General features: G+C 43.0%; 1 protein-coding gene across 6 annotated transcripts in view; it reads right to left on the bottom strand.

Moving 5' to 3' along the window:
* Window positions 1–24,712: 24,712 nt before the first annotated feature.
* Window positions 24,713–27,999, bottom strand: part of GPATCH2L (G-patch domain containing 2 like) — a 34,079-nt gene continuing 30,792 nt past the window's right edge. For all 6 annotated transcript variants that reach the window (XM_068946635.1, XM_068946639.1, XM_068946636.1 and 3 more), the window contains one exon: window positions 24,713–27,668. In XM_068946635.1, coding sequence (XP_068802736.1) covers window positions 27,496–27,668 — 173 coding nt within the window. In that variant the 3' untranslated portion in view covers window positions 24,713–27,495. The remainder of the gene's footprint in view (window positions 27,669–27,999) is intronic.

The raw sequence follows: 27,999 nt of genomic DNA, 5'->3' as shown, positions 1-27,999 counted from the left end.
AAAGACTGGTACCATACAGATTTTTCCAGCCTATACAGCCATAGTAGTTTGCTTTGTGTGGAGTACTAGGATTAGCACTGAACTAAAATCACCCAACCCTTGTGGACCTTTTTTTTACCTTCCTACTATCAGAATGAGATTTCATCTTGGTGTTCAGAGCTTGGAGCCTCAGAGGTCAGAGGTCACCACACGATCCAGTGAGCCACTCAGTCCCTAGATCACAATGTTAACAAATCACCATTTATCTTTGTTACAGCAGCAAGTGTCCAAAGCAAAACGGTGCCAAAGATCACATCTATTGGGATAACCTATTGATTTGTGTCATATTCCGCCCACTCCCTATTTTATTCTTGCTCAAGCAGAGGTCAAGGCAGGTTAAAAATAACTCCTTCAGTCTGAGGTGCTAGACTAAGGAATTTAGAGCCTGCCTCTTCTTCCCAAGGGTGGGGGCTCAAAATCTCTGACACATGCAACAGGAGAAGTAAGCTACACCATTCACCAGAAGGAACTTGCAGTCAGGGAACTCAAGCCACAAGAGGAGGTTTTACAGCTTTAACTAAAAGACTTCCCCCCTCCCCCTCGCCCTTTTTTTTTTTTTTTTTGAGAGAGAGAGAGAGGGAGAGGAAGAAGGAGAGGGAGAGAGAGAGACTATAAATCAGTCGTCTTAGTTCATTCAAGCAACTAAGCATTACAAAAGTTTACGTGATGTACATACACAGTATATGCTTTGAAGTACCAGTACACTGGTGCAGATTCTATTACAGCATTCACACCTTCTAGCCAAAGTACATAGACCAATATCAGCATAATTCATTATCCATATTCCACAGTAAGTCAAAATTTTGAACTTTATTACAAGGATAAAAAAATCAAAATGATCAGAGTTGAAGTTGTTAGTGCTGTTCCTAGCGCTAATGTTCATGTGTCATTTTTGTCAGAGAATTCCCTAGGTGGATGCAAATTTTTTTATCCCACTTCAAGACCTTTTATACAGGAGTTAAACTGCCAACACTTCAGAGATATTTTGCCTTCCATTAACACTATGGCCTGTAGAAAATTAAATTCAAACTAATACACATTTCCTTGGCTTTTTCATTAAGAAAACATAACGTACACGCAAAGCAGAAAAAAGATCTTTATAGCAAGATCATCTGAAAATTTTGCCCAATGATGCAAAACAGGTGCTTACCTTTACTCTGGCTTCATGATCCCACTCCAGTAGTAGTTTGCTACTCAGTAGTTTGTTAACTCAGACTAGATGACAAATGGTGCTAGTTTGTTATTTCACCTCCCTCTAACGCTAGAGATTCTGACACTCATACTAAACTTCAGCAGGTTCTAAGGGGGCCTTAAAAAGTGAACACATCCCCTTTCTCTCTCCACACAGAGATTTACATCACTCACCTAATGACCACACTATTGCAGGCCTCTAAAGTCTTCTGTAGAAGGAAGGCGATTAAACCAACCTATGTTACTAGAAGGTTGGAAATAAGCACTCTGAATGATGGAAAGAGAAAATAAAACATCTCACTTATTACCAGCACCTTGGCTATAAAAGAAGGAGTATCATGAATTGTGCCATATATGTCAAAAGATTCTCTCATTTACCGAATCAAATGCCAATAAAATTGCTTCCCTCTCCATTTCCTCCTTGGAACTGAAGGGCCAGTGTATTTTAGGAGCATATTTTAGTCATAGTGCTGTTTAGAAGAGAAACAACAAAGGAACTAACTGCCTTTGCGCAAAAGAAGTAGTGTAGCAGGGAGACGTATGCAGCACCTCCTCGGGAAGGGAACACAGCAGGAACCCACCTCTGCCAGGATGGTGGTGCAGAATTCCCCAGGTGGGTTGTGAAAAGGCTTTATATGAGGAGGGTTCCTGGATCACAGCGAAAAAGGCTGGGATCTGTCTCTGATGCTCCAGACAACAGCCACCCTAATGCTGTTACAAAAAGCAGAAGAAAATCATGCTTTGAAGTTCTTCTAGGCTTACAGACAAGCGCAGGAGAAGTAGGCTGGCTCAGTGCACAGAGTCATTTAACACTTCCCTAACACTCTGCAGTTTTGATGTGTGTGAGAGCAAACAGGGGATACCAGGCCAAATCCTCTCACAGGCACATGTGAGATACATGAGTATGGTCATCTCTGCCCTGTCACAGAACTGACTTGCCCCTGGTTAACCAGGCTCAGAGACAACTAACCTGGCTGACCATTAGAGACAGGTTCCTGCCTGAAACAACCAACAGGTGGAAGAGCCAAAGGGCAGTTTAAGTCTCACGAACACTGTACCTGTTTGTATGATACACACTTCAAAGCCATCTGCTTCCCCACTATTTCTTCACTTGGCATTTCTAAAGCAGTAGGGAAGTGCCAAGCTGCAGGAGCCGGGCACCACAAGGGTTAACCAGCTGTGGCTGCTCACTTACAGGTTAAAGAGGAGACTACCAGCACAGGGAAGAGGAAGAGCAGCTGGGGGCAGGAGGCAACAGAGACCAGGCAAAGCACTCTCCTCTCCATGCTCTCTCTCTAGCGGTTCTGCGGGCGATTACTCCAGAGCACCCAGCCATACCAAAATCAATAAACAATTTCTACGCAGCCCAGGGAACTTTGCCACACTTAATAAAAGTCTCCAGTCGCAGTTATGGCTTCATTTCACCTTAACGTCTTCTTTAACTGTCCCTTCTTTTCAAGATCAACTAGAGACACGTGCAAAGAGAATAAAAAACACACACAACAACAGTGGGGAAAAAGAGCCAAAATGCAAGGTCAAAGCAGCAGTTCCCTCCCTCCCCTCACCACACTCCTAAGGGGAACATGGAAATACAGGGACTGATAGCTGACACATCAGGAAGCCTTGTTCACACATGCCCACTGCAGCCTCCAATGCTAGACACAGAACAGTGCAGGAGAGACCAGCCTCATTTAGGAAGATTGCAGTATTCAGTAATACCTGACTGAGCCTGTAGGAGACACCTTTGCTCCCTATCCTTTCCATGCGCCTTCAGCACTGCTGAAAAATTCCAAACACCTGTCCTCAAAAGAGAGACAGTGCAGGCACCTTTGAGTAGGCTTCATCTTGTCCTGGGAGGACTCCAAACTTACTATCCGATTCACACCTTGGCTTCTGATGGAACATCCAGAACCTTCCGCTGAATTTTCCTCCATACTCCAGGGACAAGAGAGAGGAAAGGGGATAATGAGGGAAGTTAACTTCCATTAATAGGAATTGGGGGCAAGTAGCTGCATTTCTGCCCCTCCTCCCACCTTGCAAATTGGTGTACTAAATATTGGTTTGATGTTGCATATTCAGGTTGAAAGTATCAGAGGAGGTGGGTTTTTTGGTAGCTTGTCTGACATAGTTGACTCTGCACCTGGGACATCTGCCCCTATCTAAAATATGCGAGATCCGCTTTGTGGAGGGCTTGGCCCATATGGACAGCGTGTCTCACATAAGAGGCTCCTTGATTTTGAACACTTCCTTAGTTGGAATCCCCAATGTCTGCCCTGACTTAGCTGAGCCTGCAGGCCACCATGGTTATTCCAGCCCATAACAGCTGAAACAACTCTCTCATCATTTTGCAGCACTCTGAACCTACATAAAGTAAGATTCAATAGCTCTGAAGTCCCTGATGTCACCACTGCCTCTAGGCCCGTAGGCTGAACTGTATCAGCAGAAACAGACTGAAATTATTACACTTCCTCTTTTCTTCTCACTGGTGCAAGTATCAGGAAGAGAAGATCTATTTTGCACTCATTACATCACATAAGGGAAGGAGTCACTGGAGAGACAATCTTGGGGAAGAAGCAACTGAGCGGACTGACCTGTAGTCTTCTCCAGGCACAATGGTACTGCACTGTCTCTAGTTGATAGTGTTGATCCTGGAAGTACTATCCTCATAAGTAATGCACCGTTAATGGCCAATACCCCACACAGCTTTAGTAGAACATATTTCAACTGGATTCACAACTTGCACCTCGTAAAGTCTCTAAACAGCAAAATCCGAAGCAGCTTTGAGACCCTCTGATCCTGCTCCTATATAAGAGCTTTTGCTGGATGAACAGGAATATGGTTAACAGATTTCCAACACTTTGAGGGTGCTATTCATCCAGGCAGTTAAATACTGCTGACAAAGAAACAACATCCTATTCAGGAACTAAACACAGTACTTGTCCCTTTGGGAAGACAGTAGATAGATGCAATAAGAACAGAACAGCTGACTCATTGCACCCAGCTGCTTTATAGGCTCTAAAATGTTTTTTGTTGTTTTTGGTTTTTTGTTTTTAACTTGGTTGGGCCTAAATAACCGATGAGAGTGAAGGGAATGGATTTAATTCTGCTGCACCCTTTGCCAAATTTGACTGTGCCATCTTCACTAAGCACGTAAATAGGAAAAAGTCCGGCAGGATCTTCAGCTGCAGCACTGTCACCAGCTGATGTATAAATGAGAGAGCTGGCTGATATCACTGCAAGGTGACTCTCCATCATCTTTGAAAAGTTGTACAGACTGGGGGAAAGGGATGACTGAAGAAAGGTAAGTGTTGCATCAGTCTTCAAAAAGGGCAAGATGGACAATCCACAGAACTACCAACTGGTCAGCCTCACTTTGGTCTGTGGGAAAACCATGGAGCAAATCCTCTTGAAATATATTTCTGGGCACATGAAGAAGAAGGTGGATTTACCAATGGTAAGTCAGGCTTGACTACCCTCATTGCCCTCTACGATAAAATGACTGGATCTGTGGATGAAGGGAGAGAAGTGGATGTTGCTTATCTTGACTTTATCGAGGCTTTTGACATTGCCTCCCACAGCATCCTTGTACTGGGATGTTACGGTCTAGACTGGCGGACTACCAGACTGGTGAAAAAACTGTTGGATCATTGGGCTCAAAGGCTCGTGGTTCATACTCTCCCTGGAGGTCGCTTACAAGCCGAGTATGGCAGGGGTCTGTCCTGAGACCGGTCCAGTTTAATATCTTTATGAATGACCTAGAGGAGACAGAACGCACCTGCCAGTTTGTGAATGACATCAAATGAGGGAGACCAGTCAATACTCTCAAAGCAGGGCTGCATTCAGAGGGCATACCAGCTGGAGGAATGTGGCTAACAGGAACCTCATGAAATTCAGCAAGGACAAACGCAAAGTCCTGCACCTGGGATGGACTAACCCACTGCGGTAGTACAGGGTGGGGACTGACTGGCTGGGGAGCAGCTCTGCTGAAAAGGACCTGAGGGTCTCAGCAGACAGCAATCTGAACATGAGCCAGCAAAGCCAATCAGATTCTAGGCTGCAGTACCAGAACCACAGCCAGTAGATTGAAGGAAGTGATTATGTCCCTTTACTCAGCATTCATTAGACTGCATCTAGAATCCTGTATCGTTTTGGCTTCCCCAGTACAGGAATGATGTCAACAAACTTGAGCAAGTCAAATGAAGGGCCAAGATAGCTGTGGGCTGCAGCACATGTTCTGTGAAGAGAGACTGAAGGGCTTACTGAGCCTGGAGAAGAGAAGGCTTAAGCAGATGCTAATGGCAGCCTTTCAACACCTAAGAGAAGGTTAAGACAATGGAGGTGGATGGTGGGAGAACAAGACACAATAGGCATAAATAGAAGCAGGAAAAGTTCCAATAGGATATAAGGAAAGTTTTTCACCATGTGGATAATTAGAGCACTATAGCAGGTACCCAGAAAGCTTGTGCAGCCTCCATCTGTGCAGGTTTTCAGGACCCAACTGGATAAAACTCTGAGCAATCCGGTTTGAGCTCGTTTGAAGAGAATGTTGGACTGGAGACCTCCTGAGGTCCTTCCAACCTAAATGATCCTAGGAAACATGATCAGAGTACTGCAGATTGGGACAGCTGCTTGCCAACATGTTGATTTTTATCAGATCTCTCTTAGAAAAAGGAACCTCTCATTGAAAACATTGCTTGGAAGCACAAAGCACAATGACTGCAGGCAGCAAGACAATACCTACCACCATGCCACTGTCACCAGCAAAACATTTCTCCAACTCAGTCCTGGATCCAGAAGCACATCTATATTGACTCTGGGTCTCTTCCTATGCCTCCTTCGCAGAAGCAAAGAACACATAGGGAGAGAGATGTGGGAGAGGCAGAAACCAGCTGTTCCCCAGCTGGCTCACAGTGCTTGGGCAGGGCTTGCAGAGAGCTAAAGGTATGCACACTGTCACCAAGGCAGTCTGGTTCCTGAGATGGAAATCCACATAAAGTGGTTAATGGGGAAAAATGATATAAGGACTAAGAATTCCCTCTCCCTTTAATCCAAATCACATCACATTTCTCTGCTAATATCTCCAAAGCGTGGGCTCTGCTCCATAAACAGATCTCTGCTCCAGACACATCTCCTCACATCTTGGTTCCTGCAGCCTGTTCCTCCTGCCTACAAACGCTTTCAAATATGCATCTTCCCTGATGCCTTTCAATGTGCTTTAGCTGGCATCCTGAGATACCCTGGCTCAGGGCCTGAAAATTAAGGACCTGTGAACAATTCAGTAATCTCTCATTTTAGCCATTTTATTTCACATAGATGTAATCACAGATCATGTATCCTCCTGCCCCTTCCCTTCTTTATCACTGGTGGCCTACACACACCTTTTCTCTGTTTGAACAGTAAATTCTCTGGACAGCAGATACTTCTATTTGAAGCCTATAAAGCCTCAGGCTGAGCTGGCTTTCAGTATTGATCAGAACCTTCTAGTGAGGAAAGACTGAAGTTACAATGATCCCACCAGCTACAGCAGCTGCTCAGGGGATCACCTGAGTCCATGGATCACTTCGCTGAAAGAAGAATGCTTCTGAAATCTCCCAAATACAAGTACCACTTTTCTGAGAGGCCACTCAGTAGCTCTTCTTTGCATGGCCTTTGCTGGGTTAGTTTAAAGCTCTGTACCACCCACTGGATACTAAGCAAGTTTCTGTGCAAGCTCACACCATGGCAACTCTAAAATAACTCAAATATGCTTCATATGGAATGAAGCATTTCAAAGCAGGTTATGCAAACTTGCGCCTAGTTATATCCTCATAATTTGAGGCCCCTCAGGGAACCCTGAGATCACCAATATATTAAAGAGCACATCAGAAACTAATAGGGTGTTAAATATTTCCAATTGAGAAGAGCTTCCATAGCTGGAAGGAGATAACTCCAGCAAAAGACTCTATGCTGCACCACAAGCCTTCAGCGAGAACAATGATTTTCTTGCTTGCAATATTTTACAAACTGCTCAAGGCTGAAGAAAATCTAGCTCTGTTATTTAAACATGAAATATCTCAGTGATATCCTGTGATAGGGAACTGGAGTCCTCATTTTTAATATTTAATCTTGTGCAGTGCACTAGCTGCACTAGTGAGTGGGTACACAACAGGGTCCAGCAAATTCAACTTATAATGGAATGCAGTGACAGCCACCACATCTATAAAATACTTGTCGACTCTCTGACTCTTTGACTAGCTCCTGCCTTGAGTGGGGTTGTTTGGGAGGGAGGGGAGGAGGCTAGGTGGAAGAGACAAATTATGGAAGCCCTAAATTTGTTCCTTGCACAGAGCTGATAAAACACACCACTTTAACAAAAAAATTCCATGAAAATGTCTCCAGGAAGGGAGCGGCAACTGAAATAACGTGCTCTCTTAAGCCAATTGCTAAACTGGTTAGCGTCAAAAAGGAACTTGTTCCTCGACAGACATGTTACTATACATTTATAACACATTAAAAGTTTGTATCTGCCCAGAAAGTACTAGTTAGAAGCAAGTTAGAATCTCCCAAGCTGTGACAGAGCAAGCTTTCCATTAATCATCCATAATCCTACCAAAAAAAAAAAAAAGTACACAACATTTTCAGGATTGCCCAAGACCTCTTGCCTGCCCATTCAACCCAGTTCTGTCAGTGTGCGCTACAGGTGAAACTAAGCTGATGTTTTTTTCAATGTCAAAGCATTTGGCTACATCCAAGCAAGGCCAGGAGGTGAATGTTAGCATTAACAGTGTCTCGCCTGTATCAGTGTCTCGCAGAAGCAAAGTTGCCTTCAGTGAGCTGATTTTACTAAGGTGTAAAGGTAAAAAATAAATAAGATCCTCCAGGAGAAAGGTAAGAAGCCAGTGACCAAGCGCTGTATATGAACCATGGTTGAAGCAATCTTTTTCTTTTGGAATAAGCAAGCACCTTATGTAGAAGCCTTTCCTATGGAAAACACAAACACTTGATGGTTTCCAGACTCAACAGAAAACCTGTCTCTATGCTGAACAACCAAGGGACTCTGTCTAGGGATGGGAGTGGAGACCTGACAGGCTGCCTAAATGGAGCTGGACTGTGTATTCAAACTGAATGATTTCCACCTCACAATGATCTGTCATGATCCTGTGCCAGGATACGGGGAAATGGATCAAATGGTTTCCCAAAGGAAGATGGGGGTGGGGGAATGGTGGAAAACACTGACGGAGTCTAAGCTTCTAAGCATAGCGTCGCATCCCCCAGGACAGAAGAGGGAAATGGAGTGGCAGCTTGAGAAACAGGTCCCTTTTCCCTCATCCCTCTAGGGCTGCAAGACTGGGATTTTGTGGAGAGAAAGAAGAGAGCACTAAAGGAAGGGTCTGGAATAGAGAGAAAAGAGCAGCCTTTTTTTCCCCTGCCAAGGTGACAAACCCAATAAAAGCAATGCATCTGCTCGTCTTCGTCCCTGAAGGATCACTTCAGCTGTGGCACTGCACTGCAGCCTCCTATCCACCTGAGATCCGATCCAGTAGCACTTATACTTCAAATGAGAGGAGGAAAGATTTAATACAGGAATGCCCTGATGTTACTGCCTTTCCAATACATGAAGCACTTGAGGTTGCAAACAGGCCTGACAAATACACACTCTTTTGGGGCAGGGTCTTTTGTAGCTTCTCACAGAAGTTGTCTCATCCGCATTCACGACTGGAAGTGGAACTAATAACCAGCAATACAGACCCCTGCAACACCTGTAACAGAGAACATCCTACCCAAAAAGCCAACTTGCTTTACTTCCTTCCTAGATGAAAAGATATAGTCGAATCTCAGGCTCTTTCCTTGAACCCAGATCACACCTCAAGGCCCAGGAGCAGACAGGGTAACTGAACTTCTCCACTTAAGAATTACCTAAGCGCAGCTCTCCTCTGCCTCAGATGGTGATAGTGTCACTCAGGATCACTTCCCCACATGCACAAGAAGGCTGAAGAGTCAGACTCTCTCTTAAGCTCTGGAGGGACAAAATACTACATCTTTGTGTAGGCATGCAGAGCCCAATCAGCATTAGTACTACCCTCGCAGGATGAGTGTTTCCTGGCTCCCCCAGACCTTGCAGGTAGGAGAAGACAGAGACCTTTTCAGAGCTGAGTGCACACCTCAATCCACCAGGCCTGTTTTTGTCCCTCTCCTCTGTTTTTTTTTTTTTTTTTTTTTTTTTTTTTTACAGGCAGTTCTTTTTCTTCTGGCTTCACAGAGACCTTCAGGATTCTAGTCTTTAGCATTCCTTGTTTGATCAGTTTTCCTTCAAAACCCGCCTGGACATGATCCTGGGAAACATGCTCTAGAGCACCCTGCTTGAGCAGGGGGGTTGGACTAGATGATCTCCAGAGGTCCCTTCCAACCTCAAACCTCAACCATTCTGTGATTCTGTGATTCCCTACTCAAAAAGGACAAGAACAAAAAGTCTGTGCTCAACAAGACAGATTCGTAAAGCTAGGTGGCAGAAGAACAAGCCAGGAGTTGTTTGTTGATTTGGCAGTGAATGTGAGGGTACACTCAAGAGACAAAAAGGTGAGAAAGAATACCCCATGCATTGCCCAATGTGTTCCTCATCCCTTCCAAGGCAAGTTTCTCACTCCTGTTAAATCCTCACTGGCCATCTCATCCTTCTTCAGGGATCTGACCACTTACTAAGTCTTCCCTGCTAGCAAATTCTAAGCATCCCTTTTGCAAGTCTGCTGTAGAAGGCAGCCACTTTACCAGGCAACAACACATGGTAAAGATAAAATTCCTGTAAGCAGATTCCTTGCGACTGAAGCAGCAACCTTGACCAGTCACTTCAGAGCCCTGTTACATCCATAATGATACTGTCTCCACCTTTCCCTTCCCCCCAGCATGAAAGATGAGTGGTTGTGTGGAACGAGTCCCCGAGCTGTGATGGGAATCCGTCTCGCTTGGCTGCAAAAAATATATATATCCTGGTATGGCTGTGATGAATCCTTTCATTATTCATCTGCAATTGCCCTGCTACTGCTGCTGCTCCGTTCTCTCTCTCTCTCTCTCTCTCTTTCTTTTATAAATAAAAATGGAAACAGATTAATGACAAATGTTGACAGTGATTGCTTTTAAACAGCCACACCTGAATGTGGGCTATGGGGGCAGAGAAGTGGCAGAGCAGCAGCAGAGACAGACCAAGAAAGACTACGTAATAGACAGAGAAAGATAAAGATCCTCACTCCAGCTGGGCTAGAGGAACAGTGACTGCAGCAAGAAGGTATCTTTCTGGTGACGAGGACCTAAGTTGAGCTCTGGATTATCATAATTATGTACCTAAAATATTAGATAACTAGCAATAGTCACTCACACTGTCAAAGCTTCTCTGGAAGGAAGCTTGCAGGGACTCCACCAGACTATTTACAGGACGAAATGGCAACACACTGAGGGACAGTCACACAAAGCAGTCCCCAACAATGACTAGCCACTACTTGACTATATCCCACTCCCCTCCTAGAGACCAGTGAAGATCAAGGCTCAAGTCTGTCCAGTCCCTGAAGCTGCTTGTACTTTGGGAACGTTCCTCAGATGGACAAAGACTGCAGACAGTCTGATGAGCTAAGCCGGGGCTGACATAGTGACTACTTCTAACTGGAGGCGAACCTGGCTTCATGACAACCCTCCCTGTTCATTCCCACAACATGACAACGAGCCTTTCATTCACGTAGTTTCTCCAAGAGTCTGCACTGGTTATTCCCAGTTAATGTTTCCCTTCAGTCATTGAAAGGAAAGGAGCAGGAAAGAAGTGGTGAGGGTAGTATCCAGGCCTTAGAGAAAGGAAATTAACTCGCTTTAGTTTTACTTCTGATCTCAAAATAACCCCTTTCAGCTATTCTGAGCAGATGGGCTCCAGGAGACAAAAGAGCTCCTAAAGCACTGCCCTCTCATACACAAACTACACCCATCCCTGGCAGTCTTGGGCACATTTTTTCCTGAGCCCAACTTTAAGTTCTCACGACACAGACACAAGACCCGTCCTCCGAAAGGGCCAACTCAGCACGCTCAGTGTGCCACACACTGTTGCAGCATTACAAAGAGGGGCAAGGAGCTGCAGCCATTGTACCTGTCTTAGTATTTAGCACGGATGTTGCACCTTAGACCTTCCAGGTGCTGTGTAACTCCCGCGTAATGGAATAAGTATCCTCTTGCCCATGGAAGGGTCTGAGGCCCCTCCCTTGTCCTTCACACCTAGGCAGTCCCCTTTTAATCAGCTAGGGACCCAGAGGTTACATTCAAAACTTTCCATTCTTCTTCCTGCTTTTAATCTCTTCTCTTCTCCACAGCTAGTTTGAGTTCTTTTTTTCATTTCTCTATATCCTTCTAGCCCCAGTGGACAGCTCCAGTGACTGCAGTCTCCTCCCCCAGGTCCCCTCCCCTACTTCCTACCTAACATACCACCTATCTACCTGATGGTATCACAGATGCTAAAAACACCCTCTGCCACACCATTTCTGTGGCTGCCTCACCCCCCTGCCTTCATTTATACCCTCTAGCTGGCTCCCCATTCCCATCAAACAGTTTTGCACCACATTTGAAAGCAGAGATGTGCACGGCCTCATTGCCGTTTGCTACTTGCCAGCCTCCCACTTAACTAAACCCCTTTTCATCCTTCCCTCAGAATTGCTACTGCTCTTAGCTCCTGCCAAGCCACCCTCCTGGCCTCCTCAAAGCACACTGCTCCTTGGACTCCTTTCAACAGGAGCTAATGTAAGACATTACAGCACAGAAGCCTGCGCCAACATCCAGTGCATAAACAAAGACCAGATACACAAGAGGGGAGAATACACTGTCAGCATTTAATAACAAACACTAATTACAGACGGCAGGGATGGAAAACTCCGTCCCTGTTCAGCCAAAAGCAGTCTGAGCCAGGAGATGCGGCCATTCACAAACCAGGATCCTTTAATCACTGAATGCCCCCCTCACAATCACCATGGCTCAGTATCTGCGCCACCAAGCAGATAGACAGCCTCTTGGAGTTTTGTGTGTCTCACTAAGGACACTGAAATATGATTTTAAGGCCATAGGGAGGCAATTTCAAAAGCCTCTTGGGCCTGCCACAGGTCTGTGACCCTGGCCAAGTTCTAACTTCTTCCTCTGCCTCTTGTTTTCCTGAGAAAATTGCTTTATGCCCCATGCCAGAACGCTGTGGTGTGTGCTGTTGGTATGCCACAACATTTCAGTACCTCTAGTGAAAGATTCTGCAGAAGGAAAGATGACTTCTTTATTAAAATTCTGGTTAACTACAAGGGCTTGTTCTCAGCACACAGAAACTGGTGCAGAGAAATTCTAAGCATTTTCAGTTACTTTGACCTATCACCTATTACTCCATACAGATAAATAAACTGGCCCCAAGAGACAGCAAGATCCACATCAGACACACTTTGGGTTCTCCCGAATAAACAGGCAGGTCCCTTTCATCCATGAGCCCCTTTTAGGAAGGGCATGCATTTATCTCATAGGAAACGTTCTTCTCACCACAGCTAAAGATAGTGTCAAAACTCCTAAGGAAACCTGAGAGAAGAGGAACACCATGGTTCGCGGTGAGGCACTTCCGGATGACTTCACAGCCCCCCACAGCACCTGTTGCAGCCTCAGACTTTACATGAAGCTGCCATCAGCTGCTAAATCCCCAGAGGATGTGGGATGGTGGGCACAGGACTGGGGGTGGTTGAGCATGTCTAATAGCTTGGTGCTGCCAGCTAGGTCAAGTCTCCCTTCTTAAAACCATTCTCTCCCAGTCCTTCTCCCAACCCGCTGACCTGCCTTCACGCCTTATGCTGCCTCTGGTGCTCCTCAGACACTTCAGTTGAGCCAAGACAACTGACTAAACCAGCAGAAAACAAGTCATTTCTGGGAGTTAGTTTCCTGCCAGGGGAATGATGCAACTCAGAGGGGTCCAAAGAGTGCAAGGTAAGCAGCAGGAGCTTATAGCTAGGCATGGGGAGACAACAGGGTTGAGATGGAAGGAGAAGTAGGACCTCCCTTCTCAGCAGTGATGAACTGTTTACCTCATCTCATGGCATCGCACCCCTTATTTCCAACAAAGAAAATAACATCTCTTAAAATTACAGTCAACTGCAAAGACTTTGCAGAATGCTTTAGGATGCAAATGGATTAAAAAAAATGTAGCAGAGAAATGTAAGGTCTCTCTGGTCAACACCCTTCCAAATTTCTACATGCTATAGGGTTTCAGCTCCCACAGACACTCAGGGTGATGATGTGAATATGCTCTGAGTGAATCACAGCTGAGCTTACTGTCCCAGTCCATTCAATGGCATATGCAGTCAGTACTACATACTGCTCTGATCCCTGCTGTGCTTCTAGGCTGATTTTTAATCTACACATCCCTTCAAGATGCAGGGTCTCAGCTCCCTTCAGTATCCACCTCTCTCCTCAGGCTCTGGGCCAGCAGAGTGAACTTGCATAGTTACTTAGAATAGTTCATGTGAGAGTTTCAGCTCTTGCCTGGCCTTGGAAACTCTAGTAGTTTTGACATTGTTTGTCTACTAGATGAGGTAAGAAATTAATGGCTGAAAGAAACAGTGGCTCAGAAACAGCCACTGTTTCAAACACCCTGCATTAATCCACACAAAGTTTTACGTTTACCAGTAGTGACCAGATCTACCTCTGTGGAAAAACTTAAGATCTGGAGTCTATTGACCTTCATACCACATTGCAAAACCCACCTTTCACTCAAGCTTATGTTTAATGAGATGATATGAAGTGCCTAAGTAATGGGATATAGTATTCATATGGATATAAAATGCCCAAGCAAAGGTCCAGTCTGTCTCTTTTTCCTCCTTATCCTGCCCCTTGTGTCTCACGGCTTTGCCCCTTTGCCTTTGCTCTGACTCTTTCTTGATCCTCCCATCAGCTGACAATTTGAATTTTAAAGCCATTTACACTCCAAAAGGTGCATAATCAGATTTTTATCCTGTACTTTTCTGATGAGACTTTTTTATTATGACATCAAGTACTGACCCATAATAAGGACGTAAATGCCCATTTTAATGTCTATTACCAGTATCTGCAGATGCATATAAAATTATAGTATCATCACATAACTACATATTAACCTCTTGAGCTCCATGACAGACGAACTCTCCAGAGAACAGTGTATTCCAATTTCCAATTACCAGCAGGAGTTCAGTGACAAGCCGTAGAAGTTGTACTCTGAGAGCCTAAACACTGAAGGTACTTGCAGGATAACAGAGTACTCAGATTCTGAACACGTGAGGTCTGGCACTTCCAGCTCCCAGCTATTTGTGATAAGTGTCTGGGTCCTTCCCATCAATGAATACACAGTGACATTTAGGTATACATATAGGTAGGACGTAGCTTGCCTAGAAGTAATTTGTACATTTCGGTAGAGTTTTATGAGTCACGGCTGCACAAGATCTTCACTTTACCTATAGTGATTACCAGCAAGAAGAGAGGTGCACAACAACATACCACATGTAATCAGTTTTTCTTCTGCTGAACAATATAAAAATGCACTTTGCTCAGAAAGTGCCCATTTAGCACAGGTGTAAAGGTGCAATGTGTGAGTAAGGGAGCAAGAGGACCACGATGCTTTAGAACAGGGATAACGATACCGTTAAGTGGAGCTCCCTGCCTAATCTCCAGATGCTAGCTGTAAAAATGCAAACATTCTGATCTTTCAGGTTAATGGCATCTGTTTACATCAGAAATCGGGTACTCAGCTGTGAGCAGAGCCTGTCAACCCATGCCTGACACAAGAATCCTGCCAAACCTTTGAAGGTTTCCGTTTTGGCTTTTTTAATTGTGCACTGATTTCTCTAAAAGATTCAGACCTGAGAGGAGGAGAGAACAGAACAAAACATAGGAAGTCAAAGACAAAGTTAAATCATTTTTTCTTAGTACCTTTCCTGTTTTTCCTGATACAGCTCAGTTAGATGTTTGATTCTGGGCCCAAAGCTGCTCTCTGATCTAGGGCATTCCGCCTAAAATATGCACAGAGACTTCTGATATTTTAACTCTGTTGAATTGGGCACTGACAGGCAGCCTATTATTTGTCAAATAACAGGAAGATATTCTGCACTGTGGTCTGTAGTCATTGCTTTGGTGTTTAGGGAAGAGAATCAGAGGACAGCACTTGAAATATCAGTGCAAGACATGAGTCAATATTCATATTGTCCTAAGCTGTTCAGCTAAAAGCACATAATGTGTAATTGCTCTCAAGAGCAATTTTTCACCCACCTATTGCTCGTTCCTGAGTTGCAGTAGACAAGCTTTTCACAGCAGATCCTCTCTGATACTAGACATTTTGGCTGCTCTTCTACTTTCAATTCCTTTGAAGTCCAGAAAGTTCATAAATTCCTAGACAGAAAGCATATTTTGGGAAGGTAAAATACCCCACAAGGGGTACCATACCAAAAATCCTAACTTGAAAATAAATAAATCTTATGTAAGATAGACATACACACACACACACACACACAATGGTGGCAGATACAAGTACTTAAGAGTGAAAAAAACTGTCATCCTAATTTGTCCCACTGCATACACATTACAATAATGTCAAACTAAATGATCACGTATGTTTATGCTCTATGAGACCCCAGCTTCATTCAGAGCACAGAACACACATCTCTGGGCAAGCAAAAGCTGAAGAAGATTGAGTCTAACTCATTTGTTGCTAAAGATGGAAAAAACGAAGCACAAAACTTCCGAAAGTTCTTCCGAAAGGTCTTGAGATGAAAGCACGTGACTGCCAGTCATGGTCAACTGCCTGTCTGTTGTCTTCTCTGTGACACTGGAGAAGCCAGAGAGAGACTTCAGCAGTGACCACAGAGCTCCTCACAGCATTGATACATTGTGGCTGGGTTTGCAGAAGCTCTGAGCACTCATAGCTGCTACTGAAGTTGGTAGGAAATGCAATTTTAACCTACAAAAGGCTACAAAGCAAGCCACTTCAAATTGCCAGTCCCTGGGTATCTCATCTTCAGCCCTCAAATTCAGACACAATTCCTAGTTTTTGCTTTAATCACTCTGACTTAAATTCCTCATCTATAAAATAAGGGTCACAATAAATCCAAATTCTCAGTGCATAAATACATTCACTACCTTTCTAAACTATCACAGCAGGAGGGACTCTGAAGACACTAACAAGGAAATTACTTTTTCCCTCTTCAGGTACAGCTTGGATGTTGTGCAGTAAATAAAGCTTGAAGTCAGTCTAAATGAGGTTAAAAACAACAACAACAAACCCAAGTAGCTGTACATTCAGCAAAACTCAGCTCTCCTACACTGAGTGATGCAGGGACCTTGGGGGGGATAAATAAATAAATAAATAAATAAATAAATATATTTATGATATATCTCTATATATATACACACACACACACAACACATATATATGTATGTATGTATGTATGTATATCTCAATCTATATAGATAGATAGATAGGTATAAACAAACCAAGCAACTGCTTGACTATATTGTAGTGTTCATGCAGAAGAGTGCTGGATGACAGTAACGTCAGCCACTTGAATTGTAGCCTTTTGTATCATGACAGCGCTAATTTTACACAATTTTTATTATTAAGGTAGTTGCTTGAACATCTAAATAAATGGAAGTCAGAAAGCCTGAGGCTTGGGGTTGTGCAGCAACCCTACTTATGTGGTTAGGAGGGTGGTAAATGCTACCTGCCTCATGACAGTCATGGGCAGCTGGGTGCTGCCCCTGAGGAGTGGAGGGGATGCAGCACCCTGAGCCCCTGCACTGTTTGAGCGCAGACCGCTGGCAGCCCCTCATGGTCCTGACCCCATCCCAGGCTTCAGCTCCCACACTCCATGCTCCCACTCCTCACTGTCTCCACAGCACCTGAAAGGACCAGCAAGGGAGAAAAGGTTCATGAAAGCTCACCTTGCTGCTGTTGTTTGTATAGGCTCCTTTTGTGACACTCCACATAGCCAGGAAAAAAAATCACTGCACTTTTCACTCACCATACAAAATTCAGCATTAGAAGCATCTTCGGTTCTGGCTTTGTCAGAAGGGGACTGCATGGCTCCTCAGAGCAGGGTGGGATGAGTTCAAACACTTGCAAAGCACATGGTGAAGCAGAATGAGAAGAAGTCCTAGGGCAATGCTGAGAACCCTTCAGGTAGCTGTTGTCAAAACTACTTGAAAAACATTGGTGCCAGTGCTAGCATCAATTTAGCAGAACCACTGGTTCATTACTGCTGTTGAAGCAGATATGTCGGGAGGAAGAAGCTATGACACTTCTCAAAATAAGATTCCTCTGACTAGAGCTTTTCCATTAATACGATGCAATTTTAAACACTCATTTTTCAAAAATCCATGTGTTTCATCTTCCTAATGGTAGCAGCTCCTTACAAAGATCTGCTCCTGTTCTCATCTTTAGATATCTCCCTGTTGCTCTCCACTAGGAGTGAATGAAAAGAATGTAATTTAACATTTTGAAATGCTGTACTACTTTTCATTTAAGAAAGTATTATCTAGTATTTGCCCTTACTGGAAAATTACTTGATTTCAGGAGCAATCTTGTACCACTGGATTTGAAATACCATGTATTTAGATGTGTGAAATCCTCCCTTATAGGTAGCAAATCTACTTGTATTCACTTGTGGTTGCAGCTGATCCTCTAAGCTGGAAGCAAGCATAGTCTGGAAAACATCAGAAGTACATAAAAGCCACCATTTTGTTAGGACCCTACAGTCAGCCTTGCCACTGGATTTGCCACCAGCTATTCAACCTGAACTGAGAACTAAGGATATGAGAACAAGAGCCATTCAGCTGCTTTAAAGAAATGCCTCCAAGCGGCAAATGAAATGCTTCATCGTTCAGAAACAAATGTAGGTAGGTGGAAGACCAAACTAGCTCACAATGATTTGTAGATGTCTGCCAGTATTTTTTTTTGACTGCTGCCCATAGTATGGGCAATGCCCATGAGAGAATCTGTCATTAAGAACTCTTTCCTCCTTGCTCCCAATGAAAATCAGCACACGAGGAACACTTCCCACTTCTCAGAGATAAAGCTTGCAGATGAGAGGAAAAAAAAAAAATACTATTAAAAATTGGAAAAAAAAAAAGATATTGAGAACTTGAAGCAATTTCCAAAGGATCTTGATCTTTTTACTTAAAAGTGCTGGATCAACTTGGAATCTAGTTTTGTACAGTTTATCCTTGGGAACAGTTAATGCAGAGGGAGTTCTGTTTTGTTCCTTTTACAAGTGTGCATTACTATCAAAACACAGATAAACACAAGAGAAAAGTCCAAGTCCACTGCCCATTTGATCTTTGAAGCCACCACTTCCATGGTTAAAATGGTGCCATCCAATCTTAAAGGGATGTTAGTGCTGGTAAAATGAGTAGATAACTTAAAACGTCAATGGAGACTGACCTGCTTGCTTAAATGAAGTCCCTTTTGAAACTGAGCAGACCCAAAGCGGTGACTTGGACGAAAGGTTACTCAGACATGAAAGGTTACTTGCGAAACTCTGGAACTGTTTCAAATTCCAAACAGAGAACATCACAATAGTCAAGAGGTGAAGTTCTGACAAACTGGGAAACAAATAAGGTCACTGCAAAAATACAGAATAGACAGGATAAGCCACCTCAAACCCCTCACTCTGGAGTTTGCGTTCAAAGGCAGAAAAGCATAGTAACTCCCTACAGACCTTTAGGTTACAATTTAAGGAAACAGTCAAGGAAGCATGTGCCTTATGGATGTCCCAATACCATAAATCCAGTTGAATGTCACTGTGCCTTCCCCTCTCTCACTCTGTTCAGTTTGCTTTGCATCATACAAAACATTTATTTCACATATTGCTTTTATTTCCAGTTTATATATTTAGAACAAAGATTCCGCAAGAGCCTCATTCAGAGAATACATGTCATGTTTAAGACAAAGGAATACAAGCAAGAATCTTCCTTATTTACATGTTACCCAAAAATAGTCCTAAAAATCCAGAATCTAAGCCTTACAGAACAGTTATGTCTTATGACCACATAAAATATTTGTGACATGTAAAGTGCAGCTCTTCAAAATTTTTGGAGAGTAGACTTGTTCATCAGCTATCTCTAGATAAGCTGCCTGGGACAGAAGAAGGAAAACCTAAAATGAAACTAATGGTTGCTAACTGGCTGCTGTTGCCAAACGTAATTCCAAGACTTCAGCGGTGCCCAGGGGATCAGGTCAGCCCAAATCAGTCTCAGTTCACAGCACTCTTAGAAAAGCTTCCAGCAGTGAGGGCTCACATACACCATTCTAGGCAACGAAAACAAATGCTAGCACTAGACGTCAATGTCCAGGACTTAGGATCTGAAGCAACAGCTCAAATGTGGCACTGTTCCATCACTGAAATTTTACATTTATTTTGAAACAAAGAGATTCAGTTTGATGCATTTTAAAGCTGAACTCTCCAAGGTCACTGCTCTCTAATATTAGAGAGCATACTGCCAGGAGAAGAGCACTCTCTGCAGTCGCATCATCTCCTCTCAGATGAGTGCAGTAGAGCTCTTCCACAGGGAGGAACCTACCATCTGCTCCTTCTGTGTCACAACAGAGGCTACAGGCCACAATGGGGGCACCTCTACAGAGAGGCCTTTATGTCATGAGAGAGAGAAGCAGAAACAATTACCATGGTGAGCAAGAGACAGATGTTGCATACTTTTTTGACAAGAGTCTTGTCCAGGTAATAAACCCACAGATCCTCTCCCCTGCCTGTTCCAATTCCAGCACAATGTGCAGGCAGTCCATATGCCTGAATGAAGGAACCAAGACAGCTGCTCAAGCTGAGCGTGCACATGATAAGACGTGCACGTGGTCGCTAACAGCCAGCACAGTAAGAAAGGGGGAATCCTCACCAAGAAGGACCTTCAAGTGAGTGATCATGGTTTGTCTCAAGATTGCACAACCAAATATCATTACACTACTCAGAATTAATCAGGTGTGCAGAAGTGCTGCTCTATTTTCAGTTTGCCCAGGTAAATTCTTTCTCGGCTCACCTTCTCATGCAAATTTCATGACAAACTTTTTGGTAACACCACTGAACTTCTACCATCATGATTTTTTTCCTGTTTGTCAACAGGATTTTGCAACAGACCTCCTCCTTAACAGAGGGGCAAAACGGCCTGCTTTTTGCTCTGCAGTTCTAAACCTGAAGCAACTATCATTTTGTATAGACTGACCTTCACCATAAAACTGACCATTCAATATCTTTTAGATGTCTCTGTTTATTTCAATAGCTCATATTTGGCTATAGCAGTTCTTCCAGAAAGGCACTGATGTCTTCAAATCAAAGTCTGAAGATCTGAAGATGCACAGAAGCTACCACTTCCCACAATACTTTGTTCCAACAGTTAATCAGTCCTCACTGTTAAAAACTCATGTCCTATTTCTAACTTGAATTTATTTGACTTTAGCTTCCAGGTCATTTATGCTCATCTGCTCTAGACTAGAGACCCTTTATTACCTAGTATTTTCACTCCCATAAAGAACTACCTACCACACAAGCAAACTATCTCTGATTCCCTCCTAACAAAACTAAACAGACGGGACTCTGAAGTGATCGGAATTGTAAGAACTGTCAGTACAAAATTGCACTGTAATACAGCCAAAGGAAACACAATGCATTTTGGGATAAAGAATGAAGATTATACTCTAGGAATCTGTGCATTGAAAAGCAGTGATAGGAACTTTAGATTCTGAGTCAACTGTATGAACACAACGTCTACAACACTGTTTAGCAGTGTTAGGGCAGCAAGGGCTAACATGATATTTATATGTATGAATATGTGAAGATCAAACAGCAATAGGGAATTATTCTTGCTTCTGTAAATACTGTTAAGTGCAGACACTAGAAATAAATGCAGATGAATGTGGGATACCGGGGACTTTCATGCAGTAACATAACTAAAGGTTGAATGACAAACTTTATAATGTGAAGCTTATGCAAAATGGTTTATATGGGTTACTGTATTACACAGGACTTGCTGACTGTGTACAGGTAGTTATACAGGAAAAAGAAGCCTAATTGAAAAGGAAGAACAGGACTTTTCAACCTTACTGGAAAAAAGCAAAGCAAGAAACAATGCCTAGATGGTGATTTTAGGCGAAATCTAGTCTGAGAGAAGATGTAATTTTCTAAAAAAGGATAATCTTGTAACAAAACAGATTACCAAGGAAGATGAGCTAATTCTTGTCTGAAGTTTTAAAAACTAGGATTAGACTTAAAAACTAGGATTAGAAAAGAAATCTTTTTTGAGTCACAGGACACCAGGGCTAAGAGAACGCAGTAGAGAAGCATATCCATACAACTACCTTTTTCTTACAGTACTCCATGGGCATCCAATGCTGGCCTCTGTCAGAGACACAATACTGCGCTAGAAAGACCTTCGATCTGACCCAGTGCCGCCTTTCTTATGCTGTTCATCACATTCCTTCAGCGGTTACAGGGAAAACAGGACAGCTTTGCAAAACCCTGACCATCCTCATAATACTGGCAGTTCTGCTTTAAGACAATGAATATTCTGGGTCACACTTACAGGGGCCAATATTTCTTCTGACTTGGCTTATTGGCTTTTATATATATATATATATATATTTTTTTTTTTTTTTTAATGTGGGGAGGTGACATAACAAGCTGTACTAGTCTCTACTTTCCACTTTGACCCATGCTTTGAGTTGGTACAAGGATTCTCTTTCTAATATGCAAGATTACACAACTCTCTGAACTGACTGGAGCCACACTAAAAGAAAGTTTTTACAGTTGGGAAGGAATTTTATTTGTGATCAAGCTGAGAAGGATGTTGAAGCTTCCCTCTGTCTCTGCAACATGAGTCCATGTGTCACCTGATTGAGGGCCAGCAATGCATGGGTATCCAAGCACCAGTGACTGTTTAGTCTCCCTGAACTTGCCTACGGCACAGCGTAGTATTTTAAAGAATGAGATGCTTTGGTGTAATTAAGACACTATGTTCTCTCTCTATGCTGAGTTCTATCCTTGTGTTGTGTAAAAGTTAATGGTCTATACTATACAGGAGGCAAGTCAAGATTATCTAGAGCCACCTTACGCTTTATGCCCTAAGAAGCATCACTGTAAAGTTTTTTTCCATACTTTGTGTTATAAGAACAGGATGTCTCCAACACCAAGCAGATAAACTGGACTAGAATGCAAAGGACAAAGATAGAGTAATGCAGTAGCACAGTAAAAATAGAAGGAATCTGTCCTGTACCTTTGATAGTCTCCTATAACATATTTTGTCTATTATAATGTATTTTCTAAATAAATTACTGGTAGCATCCTTCATTATTGCTTCACTGAAGTGTTCTCTGGCTAGGGTAACCGTTCCTCAAGACATCGAAGTTTTCCACTTTACACAATTCCTTTTTGGTTGCCATGCACATACATTATTTTTTGTAGCATCATCATTCTTCAGTGGAAAGGGAGTCAAAATATAAAGGCACATGGTCACCCTTTTTTGCTGCCGTGCCACCAATTTCCCTTTTCACCCTCAGAGCAGCTGTCCGCCATGTCCAGAAAGGAACAGCATGAGCTTCTACAGCTTGAAGGACAGCACTAACCATCTCAATGTCACTATTCAGAAATGCTGGCAAGACACATCTTTGCATACCACAATCATGAAGCTAATCTATCATTCAGTAGCATTAATCCCAGCTTCTCAAGAGTTTCCCTCCAACTACTGTTTTCCTGCTTTCTTCACTCTTTAATGCACCTTATCTTAAAATCACAAATCCTTCAGGCCAGAAACTATGTTCTTTCTATTTGCACCTCTCCAGTGCCTATCAAACTGGACCCTAAGCTTCACTAGAGCCCATAGGAACTAAAGGAAATGTGCAGAGAACAACTACTAAACATGCTCCTCTCATCTGTTCTCTCTTCCACTGGACATCCACCTTTTTGCTGTATATAAATGAAGCCCTGTTCACAAAAGGATGCCATTATGAGATTGATCTCTATCATTTGAGCAGTCATGGCACAGAAGAGGAAAAAAAAAAAATCATATCTTCTCAAAAGGCAAGAAGGAGGATCTGGGGAATGACAGACTAGTCAGTCTTACCTCAGTACATCTTCATTATGGAGCAAGTTCTCCTGGAAGCCATTACCAGAAATCTGAAGGACAAGAAGGTGACTGGCAACAGCCAGCACAGAGTTATCAACAGGAAACCATGCCTGTGAACCTGTCTGCCTTCAACAATGATACGACACATTCTATGGAGGGCAGTAGATGGCATTTACCTTGATTTCAGTACGGTTTTTGGCAGTTTCCCACAGTAGCCTTGCAGTCAAAGTGGGAAGCTATAGACTGTTATGCTGTAAACCTGACGGACTTTGTAGTTTCTGCGTCCAATCAAGGGTTTGAAATCTAGTTGGTGGCCAGCTTTGACAGGCATGCCTCAGCGGTCAATACTGAATTAATACTGTTCAATGTCTTCGTTAACAACCTAGACAAGTGGACAGAACATACTCTCACCAAGATCACAAATGATGGCATATGGAGCGGGGGGAGCAGCAGCTGATATGCCAGAGGGTAGCAGAACCATTCAAAGGGATCTTGACAGGCTGGAGGAATGAGCTGACAGAAACCTCATGAAGTTCAACAAAGGTAGATGCAGATTCTTGCACCTGGGACAGACTAACCCTGTGTAAGACACAGGCTGAAGACCACGTTGATAAGAAATATACCTGCAAAAAAACCTGGGGGGTCCTAGTGGGCAAGGAGTGGAATAAGAGTGAGCTGACTACCTTTGCAGCAATAACTACATACTGGACTACTTTAGCAGAAGCACAGCAAGCAAGTCAAGGAAAGTTATTAATTCCTTCTATTCAATAATCTTGAGATCACATCTGGAGTATTGTATCCAAACATAGCCCCCTCCCACCCCAAACACAAGCAGAACAATGGCAAGCTGCAATGAGTTTGCTTCCTCCAAACTGTAGTCGTCTCTGCTTTCAGTGGTTACACTGAGTTTCCTTTTTCTCCATGTTACCACTTGACTTAAAGACCAAATGAAAGCATCATGTCTATTATAGATGCTATTTTCCACAAAAAAGTTGCTTGCAGGAATCCCAGCATGCACGCAGCTACTTTTCTATGAAGATAACTCGTACAGGTATGTACATGCATATAAAGTGACTTACATTATCCCCAGCTGGAGATCACACTACTCATAAAAAATTCCACTGGTACAATCGATTCCACCCTAGTGGTTCCCATAAAGGACGTTAACTCCAGTTCTCAGACTTAGACGTTCTCCTGCAGCCTTCAAAATAGTATTTATCATGCAAAAAATCTTACTTATTTTACTGATATTTACTTCCAGATGTCCTTCATCTCTTCCTCTTTATTGCATTATATAAGTACCACTCATCTAAATGAGAGCAGGACAAGAAATGGGAATGTTAAATAAGCTGCATAGCTAAGGGTGAGAAAGGAAAGAGAACCTGCCTTAGACAAAAAGAAAAAAAACAATGTGTCCAGTTCACAGGAATGCTACAGATATTTAAATCTGAATCAACCTACTGAAGTCGGAAGAAGAATTTAGATAAATGCCCCCGGAATAACAAGACGGGATATGACACGTGACTCATCTAGCTTGTCAGACACTCAGGAGAATCAAATTTGGTCCGGAGCCTGGCTGACCTGTAAATGGATTCTAAACTAGAAATAGGAAAGATAGGGCAGTTGAGAACATTTGAGTCTCCTGGCACTTCCAGGAAGTTTCCATGGCAGGAAGTATGACTTACAAACACAAGGCCTGATATAGTTACTCCTCAGTAGTGCCCCAGGTATGTTAAACCTTTAAAGGCAAGGAAGACCTCCTAGGAGCTTACAGCCTAAGTAAGGGCTTAATCAGATGAACAGTGCTACTGACCTCAATAGAAAAATCTGATAAATTATCTTTCCCTGTCCTTAGAGAAAAATTATGTGAAGTCTGGAAACCCCCTTCCCAAGAGCGAGACAAAGACTACTGATACCCTAACAGCCCAAACACCTTTCTTATGAAAGTCTGAACTGCTTAGCAGTCTGAATGAGCCTGTTGAATAGATTTAAACCGAGCCAAGTTATGGAAGATATTGCCTGTCAGTGAAAGAGCCTGCAAGTTCGTTACAAGGATTCCAAACTTAAAATTGATCAGCAGGTTGACAGGAGAACCCCTGCTTTCCCTTCAGCGTGCTCACAAGTACTAGACAGTCAAGCTACCTTTCTTCGGGTTTACCTTCTCTTTATATGCTCTAGATTACCGGCTCTCCAGTGCCGAGACTTCCTATACTACATCTTAAGCACCATTGAGCCAAGTGCTGTAGAAAATAAAATAACCCAATGACTATATAAAAACAAGAATACTCTCTCCATAAAACCCTCACAGCTCGTCCTGTAATCCAAAGTGACCTCTGTACACCTTTAGCAAGGTAAAAAGGATTTCCCTGTTCTAAAATGTACCCCACACACACACACACACACACACACACCAAAAAAAGGTTTTGAGAGGGATTTACACGGGCAGATCTGACAGTTTGCTTGGGCTGCGAAATCTAAATCCAATTTGGATCTCTCCCCAAGAATAAGTAGGTATTAGGGGATCAGACACGTACAGCAACATATAACTGCATTTGTCAATCATGATTTAGACTGAGTCATTCATTTTTTGTTTTGTGTATGTTATGACTATTTAACATTTTAATGCAGAATTAAAAATAAAACACTGCCTTATATGCTCACAATCTGTCTCTCAGCTACTTGATTTATAAGTAAGTGAGAGCAGAGCATTGCAAAACCACTAAAAACATGCACAATCTCTTATCTACTTAAGAGTGCTAACTGTACCTCCACATTCAAAGTGAATTTCACATGCTTAAATGATCCTGTCTGAAAGTTCCACTCAGGGAGGAAAGCACTAAAGCTCTGTGCATACAAATGCCTCCTATTTTTAAAAGATTTAAGAACCAGTGAGGCCACTGGCCCCTTGACACATGCTATGCAGGCATATATTCTAAAAAATGTAGCCCAGTATAAGCTCCAGACAGAGTCATTCAAGAAAAATAAGGAGAGTCTGATCAGGGATACAGGAAGAGGGGGAGAAATCACTTTCCATATACTCTGCAACACAAAAGGTAACAGGGGACCAAAGGGAAGGGTTATGGAGAGAAGAGACTCTCTCCTATGTATGCTGCAGCATGAAGCATAATCATCAGTAGTGGAGATACCTCCAGCAGATATAACTCCCTCCTTTTGAAGGGAGGGAAAACATAAGACAGAAGTGGTCTGATTAGTTCCCAGAATGTTCTGAACTCAGGTGATATTTTAACATTTTGTTTGGTGGAACGTCAACTTCAACAGCAATTGTCCTGGAATGCAATGACAGTCACTTTTTACATTATGCACTGAGGAGTAGAAGCTTTGCATCTCCTCTCTCGTACTCCAAGGATATTCAAGGGCCCAAGTTCCTCTCCATGACACCAGCTTGCACATTTACGTCCAGGTAGTTCTCCCAACTCCTCATCCAGCAGGAGATTCAGGAAAGAACAAGCAATACACAAGCAAGACTAAAGACACTCAGAACAAGGGAGAAGGAAAAGCCATTATGGGCCATACTGCCAGTGAGCCAATGGCAACTCCTGAATGGACAAGCATCACGTTTGCTTCTCTAGAAGCAACATGAGTCAAATCCATTAGCATGCAGCCTGATGACATTCAGCTAATACAAAATTCAGGTTCCATGTTTCAACCCGTTTGCATTCCTTCTCATCCCCCAACCAAGAGTTCCTGTGGCCTGAGAGGGGAGTGGGGGGAAGACTTTTGCCTCCCTGTAGCTGCAGAGGGATTTTTCACCTGAAAAACACTGCATACAACAAACAAGCAACATGTCCATGGGGTGACTTAAGATCAAGATCTGAAAACCCAAAAGATCCTGTACATGACCCAGTACATATAAGCTGGCATCAGGGAAAGAGATGAATGCATAATAAATACTCACAGCAATAGCAAGAACATTTTAAAAAGCCACTGCGGTCCCAACACCACTGATTACCTTTCTTTAAACAGATTCACAAATATGATTTAGGTATGTGGGGCACGCAGATCAGTCTGGATGATGGCACGCATCACGTACCAATACTGAAGATACCGCTACTGCCAAACAAGACATTTGTTGGATACAGAGTCCAACACTTCCAAAATCCAATAAGCTTTTATGAGTTGCAACGCTTCCTTTTAGCTGTATCCAGGGCTCTTCTCCGGTGGCATTTTAAAAAAGTTAGTGGAAGAAGCAACAATGGCTTTCTCAGCTGCTGGTGTTTTCCCTGTCCACTCACAGCTCTGGGATCTTGGGGACAGTGTTGCTAGTAGGTCTGAGTCTGCAGCGTCCACATGGACAGACAAAGTTGCTGGAATACAAAATTGGAGGAAAGGGGGAAGAGAGGAAAAGAGTAGGAAAGGGCAAAAGAACAGAGTTAGAATTAGTGCCTGCCTCATAAGATTGCAGTAATGTAATTGTCAGCTACAATCCTCATGTTTCATTTCTTATAAGAAAGTGTTATTTACTGAGGTCCTGCAAGTTCCCCTCCCACCCCCCGCAAAAATTTCTTTGAAATATAAATTCTTGATAGCTTTAGCATCCTTGCCCTAATGATTCCCACATTCAGAACTCCAAGTTCCCAGTCCACAAACTAGTTTCCTCAGTCAAAGCTCCTGTTAAAAATCAAGAACTTTAGCTCT

This window comes from Struthio camelus, chromosome 5 (genome assembly GCF_040807025.1).
Source record: "Struthio camelus isolate bStrCam1 chromosome 5, bStrCam1.hap1, whole genome shotgun sequence".
Lineage (NCBI taxonomy): Eukaryota > Metazoa > Chordata > Aves > Struthioniformes > Struthionidae > Struthio > Struthio camelus.
Note: the sequence above shows the minus strand (reverse complement) of the source record. Positions and strands in the feature narration are given on the sequence as shown.